Raw genomic sequence first — 11,597 nt, 5'->3', positions numbered from 1 at the left:
ATGACTGTATGTGAGCATTGTGGTCGTCGTCATTATGGTGAGTGTTGGAGGATGACTAGTGCTTATCTTGTTTATGAATCGATAGAGCATCATGTTAGTGATTACCCGATGAGAGCAGTTGTGGTTTAAGACCAACCTACTACAGTTGTTGTTGCTGCTACACCTGCTCCGGCTTGGGAGAGGGGTCATGGCAGAGGTAATGGTGGTAAAGGTGTTGGTCAGCATGAAGCTACTCAGAGTGGTAATGGAGTCTAGTCAGAGTTAATGTAGTTAGAGAGCCCTGGACTAGAGAGGCCACAGATGTCATCACGGGTACTTTAATGTTGCAGTCTTTTCCTATTTTAACTTTATTTTATTCGGGTTCTATGAGTTCATTTATTCTGAGTGATGTAGTTAGAGAGTCAGGGATTCTTGTAGAGACATCTAGGTTGGGTGTTATGGTTAAGAGCCCTCTAGGTGATAGTGTAGTGGTGGATCAGGTTTATTGTCGTTGTCCTCTGATAGTTCAAGGACAGGTGTTTCCTGTAGATCTTTTAGAATTGTTGTTTTGGGGGTTCGACGTTATCCTTAGGATGGATTGGTTGACCAAGCACCAGATGAAGGTTGATTGTGAGCTAAAGATGGTGACTTTGTGTTGCACATATGATTCTGAAGTTGTTGTTGTTGGAGAAAAGTTTGAGTTTTTTTCTAATGTGATTTCTTCACTTAGAGTCGAGAAGTTGGTTCAGAAAGGTTGCGAAGCTTATCTAGCCTATGTCCTGAATGTCGATGGTAAAGAGTTGAGGTTGGATGAGATTCGAGCTATCTGTGATTTTACGGATGTGTTTCGTAAGGAGTTGCCTAGTTTACCGCCGGATAGAGAAGTTGAGTTTGGTATTGAGCTCTATCCCGGTAGCTCCGGTGTCAATTGTGCCTTATCACATGACACCTAAGGAAATGAAAGAGTTGAAGCTTCAGTTGCAAAAGTTATTAAACCGGGATTTTATTCGATTGAGTGTGTCACTGTGGGTGTAACAACCCAGTTTAGACCCTATTCAAAACAGTGGTTTTGAGACCACAAATCCTAGTCAAAAAATATTTTAATATTATTTTTTATGTTTACAGCATGTGAATTGATATGTGTGAAAATTTCATGTGAAAATTTTATTGTTTGTGTGCTCGATTTAAGAAAAATGACTTAATCGCATAAAATGCAAAAGTTAGCTATTAAATGTGAAAGTGCCGAATTACTATTGTTTTTATAATGTAGGGTCCTTAAAAGGAAATTAGGCCATTAAAGGATAGCATGGACAGTTTTGGGCTTGTATTACATGGTTTACTAATTAAATTTATAAGGTTAAAATGGTAATTAATATATTAATATGTGTTGAATAAAATAAAACACAAATAAAACATGTTTTTCATCCTTTTGCATGGCCGAAAGTTAAAAGAAAGAAACAGTAGTTGAGTTTTAAACATTCGACACCTTTGGAAGCTTGATTCAAGGTTAGTTTTTGTTCACTTTTTGATAATTTTTATGTTTTTGAGATCGTTGCTTCGAATACTAGCTAGTCCATGCTTGAATTTTTGAATTTGATGATGTATTCATGAATTGCCATTGTTGATAGCTTGATGATTTTTGTGTTTGATGATGAAAAATAAATATATGTTGTTAGATAGTCAAGTTTAATTAAGTGATTTTTAGTAAAAATGTCTATTCAGGATTAAATTATAAATTTTGTAAATTGAGAGGTAAAAATGTGAAATAAATGAAAGAAATGGGCTGCTGGGGACCTTAGTGAAATTCGGCCAAGCATGGGTGTGGTGAAATTTTGAATATTTTGTGTTTTGTGAAATAGGGACTAAATTGTGAAAAATGTGAAATGTCAGGGGAAAAAGTGTAATTAGCCCATTTATGTGTTTTTGAATGAATTTGATTGAATATATGATTAAATAAGTCAAATTTATATTGAATTAGATCAAGAAAAAAGGAAATCGAATTTGGATCGGGGAAATATAAAGTTGTCGTCTTAGTTCGTTCGTCTTCATCCGAGGTAAGGTCATAAGTAAATAAATATCGTTATATTCGATTGTATATATTTTAATAGTGCCAAATTGAATTATTACTTGTGTATATGTATATGTCAAATTGAATTAAACATGGGAGCAATATTTACGAGCTTGAATCGATCGAGTTACAACGTCTAAAAGCCTCGTACGAACCTTAGGAATAGTTAGGATACATAGGTCATGACATAGGGTTCAAATATGTGATTTTGCGTAAGACCAAGTCTAGGACATTGGCATCGATTTGTGATTTACGTGTAAGACCCTGTCTGGGATAGTGGTATCGATATGTGATTACATATAAGACCACATCTAGGACGTTGGCGTTGTACGAGATTTGCGATTATCTGAGTATCCTTATTAATTCCGAATGGTTCAACGGGCAATATCGAGTTAAGATGGAATGTGAGATTGAACTAAAAGGTTCAGATATGTGCTAAGTTATACGATTATGAAAGTAAGGTAAGTAAACACTTGAGATGAATACATGAATCATGCATGATAAAAGAGAGATTTGTATATGCTTATGAGTATGTTTATATTTGGTCAAGTTTATTAGAATATGTTAATGTTCATGTGATGTTATATGAATTTGCAAGCTTGATAAATTTATATGTGGTTAAGGTTTATTTGATTTGACTTAGTTTAATTGAATTATATATGCCATTGAAATAATTTATTTGCTTATGACTTACTAAGCTATTCAAGCTTACTGTGTGTATTCTTTCGTTATTTTGTAGATTTTTGAAAGTTGGTTACGAGCTCGGGGATCATCAAGGAAATCCATCACACTATCGATCGTTTTTCGGTATTTTATAAGTTTGAACCTTGAACTTATGGATAGTATGTTTGAATTTGAAGTATGTATATATATATATCCCTGTGAAAATGGCTCGAGCATAATGCCAATGTTTGTGTTTATTTGGTTGTGTTTTCAACTCATTTTGGAGGCATGTTTTATGGTGAATATGCTTGTGGTGTTTGGTTTTGTAATTTGGCAAAGAGAAATGCTAAGTATAATATACAATCGGCATTATGGTTAGTTCATTTTGAAAAAAAAAATGGATAGCGGTATAGATTAAGTGTGGATGATTGTATTATTCGACTTGACTAAATAGGTAAGGTAATGAGTTTAACATATTGATATATTTTGTATTTGTGATAGTTGTTAGTTAATTTGGTAAAGGAGTAATGCTCATTAAATGTATATGTGGCTATAATGGTAAGTTGTTTTAGAAGTGTTTTATGGCATGATTTATGTGATAGAAATGATAGATAATATGTACATGAGTATTCGGCTATTTTTTTGTTCAAGTAGAAGGGTATGCAAAAATTAGTTTTTGGCATGTATTGCTTAAATATAGGAGTTAAAAAATGGCCCAAATAGATATGGTCTTATATGTATAAAGTTGTAATAAGAAAAGATGTATATCTGGCTCAGTTTTAAAGTCCCTTTTATGTGTATCATATATGTATAAATGTATATGTCTTGTATGTTGTGTATGTTAAAATAATATGCTAGTAAACTAAGTATACTATGAACTTATTAATTGTGATCGAAAATGGTGATTGGTGTAATAGTAAAAAGGATGTGAATTAGTGGATAAGTTGATGGTTACTTTGGTACATAGTTAATGGCTAATATTGGATGAGAATTATGGTTAAAATTTAGTTGGTGTTTTGGTTATACGTTTGTAATTTAGGTATGGTAAATTGGCATGTGAATTGAGTGTACTCTTAATTGTTATTTGATCCCAAAATGGTTTAAATTAATATGGTCATATGCACATGGTTTTGTGACTAGAAAAGAGGTATGTTTAGTCTTAAATCATATTTGTTTAAATAAATTATATGTAAATGTATGACCATTACCAATGCCGCATATGATATTAGACATAAAGTTTTGTGATATGATTTATTTGGTCTATTAAGTGTATGTGTATAATTATGAAGTAAAATGTTTGATTATTTATTAAGTATTCAAATACCATTTTAATAATGAGCATATGATTTGTGTATATATATATTTTAAAACATGTTATGTATGGCTTTAAAGCATGCTTATTAATGTGTGAATATGATTATATGTTTGATAGGATTCAAACAGATTTTAGTTATGATTCATAATTGCAATATGATTACTAATATACAATTAATATTTAATATAAAATTAGTCTTATGCTTTATATATGCGAATAAGACCTGTGTGAATATATTATGTTTGGTAATGCCTCTAATCCCTAGTCCGGCGACAGATATGGGTTAGGGGTGTTACATTCTATTGGTATTAGAGCTATGATTTAGTCGGTTCTAGGACTAACGTAGCGCGTGTGAGTCTAGCTATACATGTCATATTTATAAACTGTGATAGTGTGATGATTCTTGACAATTAAAATGTGTTTTTGTATAGTAAATGGATCTTGATCAAGCCGTTGCAGGTGACGTGGAAAGTAATGCACCCGCTTCCGCTCAAGGGGCAGTACAATCTGACTCTAGACCTATTACGAGTAGCCACGAGGGAGAGGCTAAACAAGCCTTCTTCCAAATGATGAACAAATGGTTCACACAATATATCCAAACTAATCCAGCTGCTTCACAACCTCCACCCCCGCCTAATCCTTCCTAGATACCTGTAATACCTCAAGTTATTGATCCTATGAGATTAAATAAGCCCCCAGTTGATAAAATCAGAAAACGTGGGGCTAAAGAATTTAGAGCCACTATTGATGATGATGTTGAGCGAGCTGAATTCTGGCTTGATAATACTATCCGTGTGTTTGATGAGCTATCCTGTACTCCTGATGAGTGTATAAAATTTGTTGTATCTTTGCTTTGAGATTTTGTGTATCACTGGCGGAATACATTAGTATTGGTGGTTCCGAAAGAGCGGGTTACCTGGGAGTTCTTTCAGACTAAATTTCGAAAGAAATATATCAGTCAGATGTATAGATCAGAAACGCAAAGAATTCTTCGAGTTGAAACAGGCTCTTACGACCGTAACAGAATATGAACGGGAATTTGTGAGACTCAGTAAAAATGCCCGAAAATGTGTTTCCACTGAAGCTATAATGTGTAAAAGATTTGAAGACGGGATAAATGAAGACATTAAACTACTAGTTGGGATTCTAGAAATAAAAGAGTTTGTTGTACTTGTTGAGCGAGCATGCAAAGCCAAAGAGCTCGGGAAAGAGGAAAGAAAAGTCAATTTCAAAGCTAGAGATTCACGAAAGAGATCATTGAGTAAGTCATTTCATTTGACATCAAAGAAATTTCGAAATGACTTTAGCCGTTCAAAGGCTACTGCGGGTTATTCTAGACAGGATAGAGATAGATCACATGTGAGCTCGAAAGCTACCTCAGTAGTTAGTGTTGGTAACATCGACCGAACCAACCTGAGTGCAAACACTGCGGTAAACAACATCCTGGTAGTTGTAGATTGAATGATCAGGCTTGCTTTAAATGTAGATCAATGGATCACTTCATTCGTGAATGCCCTGAGTTAGCTGAGCAAAACATAGCGCAGAATATGAGACTGAGCAACATGTCAGCTCAAGGTAGGCCACCCAGAAACACGATGTAACACCCCTTACCCGTACCAGACATGTACTCAAACATTTTCGGGAAATACGAGTTATAAAATTTCGTTCCAATTTGAACCCAATCAAATAACATCTTAGTGTCCCTATTATGGGCCTACGGGGCCCAAAACATACATTAAAAATGGTCCGGAATCAAACCGAGAACTTGAGAAAGTTCCTGGAAAATTTGCTAGGTTAAGCCTCACACACCCGTGTGGAGGCAATGCACACGCCTGTGTGCTTTGGGACACACTCGTGTCCCCTACCCGTGTGGAATTAATTGAATTTATTTCTCATTTTGAACCTACAGGGGTTTTCACATGGCCAAACACATGCCCATGTCCCTAGCTCGTGTCCTTCATATGGCCTAGACACGCTCTTGTTGTCACCCGTGTCTAAAACTCAAGCATTCTATTTATGATGTCATCATGCATTTAGGGGCATATTGCCAAGACACACGCCCGTGTGCTAGGCCGTGCCCGCCACACGGTTGAGACACATAGCTGTGTCTCTACCTGTGTATTTACTACCATGTATTCTGACTTAAAACTTTTAGGTGTAGGGGACACACGGCCACATCAAACGCCCATGGGGCGATCTGTGTGTCACACATAGCCTAGACACACATCCATGTGTCTACTTGTGTGGACCTTGTTGGACTATTTTCCAAGCCTTAGGTCACCCTCTAATAACCATATCCACTTATAGTTTTCAATAACACTTGACATGGTCTAATTATACTCTTAAATGACCTTAGTATGCCTCATTGCATGTAAACCTTGTCTCATCAACTTTTATACATGCTAGGTTATCCCCTTTATATTAAGGATTTCCATGACTTGTAACTCAATTAAGCTTGGCTCGTTATCTTAACTTATTGCAAAATTGTGGCCTAACCACCCCATATGATTTAGTCATATTATATATGACTAATTGTATCACACCATATTTAATCATCACAAGAACATTGGAACATAACATGCACAATTTGGTATGTCATAACCTATACCAAAATGAGCCAATTTCCATGGCCATATACAAGTGAATATGCATACTTTTATAAGCCTTCATATTGGCTAATCAAATGACACATTTAACAAAATAAAAAAAGCCCTAAACATGCCATTGAACAAAATAAGAGTATCTATATACCAAATCTAGACAAGATGATAGTGTCTTGACTCTCCAACCGTCTCTTAATCTTCGCGAGTCCACAAGCTCTGTAAGATAGGGAAAAGAGAGGGGTAAGCATTTACATGCTTAGTAAGCCCGAATAACTTGAAAGTAAATTTACTGATTAATTAGCATGTATCCATATTAGACATTAAAATCGACAAGCATGAAATAGTTTTCCTATCACATGCACTCAAACCGACAAGTTAGTTCCATAACGATACACCATGTAATTTGTCTTAGATGAGCTCATCATTCAACATTTTCATTTTCATATCTCATGTTAATCCTGTTGAGTTTCTCGGAAGTCTCGATGAATTATCCATTTACTGTCAAGTCATAAGAGCGATCACCTCAAGTACGCACTCCCGCGAACCTCACATCTTACGACGAGATTACCAGTCCAGGCTAAATTCAAACCCTAATCGGATTACCCGTCCAGGCTAAATCCATAATGCACACATATTCTTCGGAAGGCTCGATCACTCAAGGAACACCCGTCTAGGCTAGATCCTTTCTATGTTTGAGATCAATGGATTACCCGTTCGGGCTAAATCCTTTCTGCAACACATACAGGATCTCAAGTCACATGTAAATCATGGTTTACCCATCGGATTTCCTTTTTAACCTCAACCAGGACATTTATCATCATGTCATTATTAATAACACATTTCATGGATTTTCATGCCATCATCAAATACAATATTCATAAAACATGCAATTAGGTATATTATGAGTTTACTTTGAGTTATTCAAACTTACCTGGTATCCGTTTCAATTTTGCGTCTCGGTTGTTCCGAAACCTTTCATTTTCCTCAATCGACCTTCTAAATTTGTTCCTCGGGGTCTATAACAATAAAAATGAATCATTAATACCTCACAATATTCTTTTCGAGTCTAAATTTCACTGCAAACAAAATGACCATTTTGCCCTTAACCTTTCACAATATTTGCGATTTAGTCATTAGGCTCGTATGATGAAATGCATGAATTTTCTACATTACCCAAGCCTAGCCAAATGTTCTTTTCTCTTATGGCAGCCCATATTTTCCCATTATTTCACATTTCTACCACATGTTTTACACCTTTTTCAAAAAGGTCCTTTTAGGGTTTTTTCATGAAAATCACCTAGAAAAAGATGTTTAACACACATCCAACTTTCATATTCCTCCGTAAATCATCAAAGAATAAATATTGGGTCACTTTACATACATGAAACCTAACTCAAAATATGGGTAGAAATGGAGAGAGTAAGTTACCGGAATTTCAAAAATACGAAGAACATTAAAAACGGGGCTTGGGAGCACTTACTATTAAACTTGAAAAGTGAAGAAACTCTAGCTATGGTGGCTCTCAAATTTTGGTAGCAAGGTGGAGAAGATGAGCTGATTGTTTCCTTATTTTCCCATTTTAGTTCATTAATTAGCCAAATGACCAAAATGCCCTTAAGCCCTTTCTTTCACATTTCATCGATATATGCCCATTTTTGTCCAAAAACTTAAAAAATGGGAAAATTAATATTTAAGGACTTATAATAAATAATCTAAAGCAATTTCATACAAATTACTTCTAGAATCCAAGTTTTGCACTTTATTCAATTTGGTCCTTATTTTCCAATTGGACACCTTACTTATAGAATTTCTTCATGAAACTTTAACACATGCATATTCTCATATTATAGACCTCATAATAATCATAAAATAAATATTTCAACGTCAAATTTGTGGTCCTGAAACCACTATTCTAACTAGGCCCTATTTCGGGATGTTACACACGGGTAATGTGAGTGGCAACCAGAAGGGAACTAAAGACAAAGCTGTTAGATTTGAGGCTCGCACACCTACCAGAGCTTATGCTATTTGCGCTCGCGAAGAGGCTTCGTCTATAGATGTTATTACCGATACTTTCACTCTCTATGATACTAGTGTTATCACATTGATAGATCTTGGATCGACTCATTCTTATGTATGTGAGACTTTAGTATCCAATAAGACTTTACTTGTAGATTCTACTGAATTTGTGATTAATGTATCAAACCTCTTAGGCCAGTATGTTTTGGTTGATAAAGTGTGCAAGAATTGTCCATTGATGATTCGAGATTGATGCTTTCTGGATGATTTGATGTTATTGTCATTTGATGAATTTGATATAATTCTGGGTATGGATTGATTAACACTTCATGATTCTATTGTGAACTGCAAATGGAAGAATATTAATTTGCGATGCCAGAATGATGAGATTATTCGGATTGAGTCTAATGATCTGAATAGTTTATAGGCAGTAATATCTTCGATGTTAGCTCGAAAATATGTGAAAAAGGGTTGTAAAGCTTACTTTGCCTATGTGCTTGACTCTAAAGTGACCAAAAAGAAGATTGAATCAGTACCAATTATGTGTGAGTATCCAGATGTGTTTCCTGAAGAATTACCAGGTTTGCCACCGATTTGAGAAGTAGAGTTTGGCATTGAGTTAGTGCCGGGGACAACTCCGATATCGATAACGCTGTACAGAATGGCACCGACTAAATTAAAAGAGTTGAAAGCTTAGTTGCAAGAATTGACTGATAGAGGCTTCGCGTAACCAAGTTTTTCTCCCTAGGGTGCACTGATTTTGTTTGTGAAAAAGAAAGACGGAACTATGAGAATGTGTATTGACTACCGACAGCTCAATGAGGTGACTATAAAGAGTAAATATCCTTTGCCACGGATTGATGATTTGTTAGATCAATTGAATGGGGCTACCGTGTTTTCAAAAATAGATTTGAGATCGGGTTACTATCAGCTACGAGTTAAAGATACTGATGTGCCAAAAACTGCTTTCCGAATAAGGTACGGACACTATGAGTTTCTGGTTATGCCTTTCGAACTTACTAATGCACCTACTACTTTTATGGATTTAATAAATCAAATCTTCAGACAGTATTTGGATCGATTTGTGGTTGTGTTTATAGATGACATTTTGATCTATTCCTATAATGAATCCGAGCATGCTGAACATTTGAGAATTGTGCTACAGAATTTGCGTGATAAATAGTTGTATGCGAAGTTCAGTAAATGTGAGTTCTGGTTGCGTGAAGTTGGTTTTTTGAGACATGTTGTATCAGCATCAGCTATTCGGGTTGATCCGAGTAAGATTTTCACGATACTAGATTGGAAGCCTCCGAGAAATATTTCTGAAGTCTGAAGTTTTCTGGGAGTTACTAGATATTACAGACAATTTGTAAAAGGTTTCTCGATGATTGCAACCTCGATAACGCGACTACTTCAGAAATATGTTAAGTTCGAATGGTCAGAAAAGTGCCAGAAAATTTTTGATCAGTTGAAAGCTTTGTTGACCGAGGCTCCGATGCTAGTTCAGCCCGAATCGGGTAAAGAATTTGTAATCTAACTGATGCATCTTTGAATAGTTTAGTTTGTGTTTTGATGCAAGAAGGCAAAGTTATAGCTTATGCCTCGAGACAGTTAAAGCTGCATGAAAAGAACTATCTGACACACAGCCTGGAATTGGTAGCTATTGTGTTTGCGTTGAAAATTTGGCACCACAATCTATTCGGTGAGAAATGTCATGTCTATTCTAACCATAAAAGTTTAAAATATTTGATGACTCAGAAAGATCTGAATCTACAACAACAGAGATGGTGAGAGTTATTAAAAGACTACGAGCTTGTGATTGACTATCATCTAGGAAAGGCTAATGTTGTTGCTAATGCTTTAAGCTAAAAATCTCTATTTACTCTTCGTGTAATGAATACACATATGACTCTATCTATTGACGGTTCGATTGTAGCTGAGTTGAAAGCAAGACCATTATTTGTACAGAAGATTTGTGAAGCTCAGAAAGTCGATAATGAATTGTTAGCAAAACGGGCTTAGTGTGATTTGAGTACTTATTTAGACTTTCAAATTGATGCTGAGGGTTGTTAGAGGTTCAAAGGCCGAATATGTGTTCCAAGAAATTCAGAGTTGATTCAGATGATTTTAAATGAAGCTTATAGCAGTCAGTTATCTGTTCACCCGGGTAGTACAAAAATGTATATTTATCTGAAATAGCTTTACTGGTGTCCTGGTATGAAACGAGATATCTCTAACTATGTTTCAAGATGTTTGATATGTCAGCAAGTCAAAGCTGAGCATCAGGTACCATCTGGGTTACTACAACCGATTATGATTCCAGAGTGGAAATGGGACAGAATCACGATGGATTTTGTTTCGGGTTTTCCTCTATCACCGAGTAAGAAAGATGTAGTTTGGGTAGTGGTTGATAGACTGGCCAAATCGGCTCATTTCATTTTGGTATGCACGGATTATTCACTTGATAAGCTTGCTGAGTTGTATATCTCCGAGGTTGTGAGATTGCATGGAGTACCTATTTCTATTATTTCTGATAGAGATCTGAGGTTCACATCGCGGTTTTAGAAGAAACTGCCAGATGCATTAGGTACGAAACTACATTTCAGTACTGGTTTTCATCTACAGTCAGATGGTCAATCTGAGCGGATTATTCAGATACTCGAAGATATGTTGAGATGTTGCATTCTTGAGTTTGAAGGTACGTGGGAATGATACCTGCCATTGATTAAATTTGCGTATAATAATAGTTTTCAATCAAGTATCAAAATGCACCTTACGAGGCTTTGTACGGGTTCAAATGTCGAACACCTTTATATTGGACTGAACTCAGTGAGAATAAAATACACGGGGTCGATTTGATCAAAGAGACTAAACATAAAGTGAAAGTGATTCGGGATAGTCTAAAAATAGCATCAGATCATCAGAAATCATATGCAGACTTGATACGAAA

At 35.7% G+C, this 11,597-nt stretch overlaps 1 protein-coding gene across 1 annotated transcript; it reads left to right on the top strand.

Moving 5' to 3' along the window:
• LOC108466417 (uncharacterized) lies at positions 1–932 on the top strand. The gene is made up of 3 exons (XM_017766740.1): positions 1–37; positions 146–241; positions 394–932. Exons 1-3 carry the CDS (start codon positions 1–3, stop codon positions 930–932), a joined length of 672 nt encoding a protein of 223 aa, XP_017622229.1.
• Positions 933–11,597: the final 10,665 nt, after the last annotated feature.

Source organism: Gossypium arboreum, chromosome 2 (assembly GCF_025698485.1).
Source record: "Gossypium arboreum isolate Shixiya-1 chromosome 2, ASM2569848v2, whole genome shotgun sequence".
Lineage (NCBI taxonomy): Eukaryota > Viridiplantae > Streptophyta > Magnoliopsida > Malvales > Malvaceae > Gossypium > Gossypium arboreum.
The sequence above is the reverse complement of the archived record's forward strand: the minus strand, read 5'-3'. Positions and strand labels throughout refer to the sequence as shown.

What these genes read in the sequence shown, in the direction of transcription:
- LOC108466417 (XM_017766740.1), top strand. Translation starts at nt 1, where the DNA reads ATGACTGTATGTGAGCATTGTGGTCGTCGTCATTATG. An exon ending in TTGTGGTCGTCGTCATTATG is followed by an intron (nt 38 to 145) that starts GTGAGTGTTGGA and finishes AACCTACTACAG; the next exon opens with TTGTTGTTGCTGCTACACCT. An exon ending in GCATGAAGCTACTCAGAGTG is followed by an intron (nt 242 to 393) that starts GTAATGGAGTCT and finishes TGAGTGATGTAG; the next exon opens with TTAGAGAGTCAGGGATTCTT.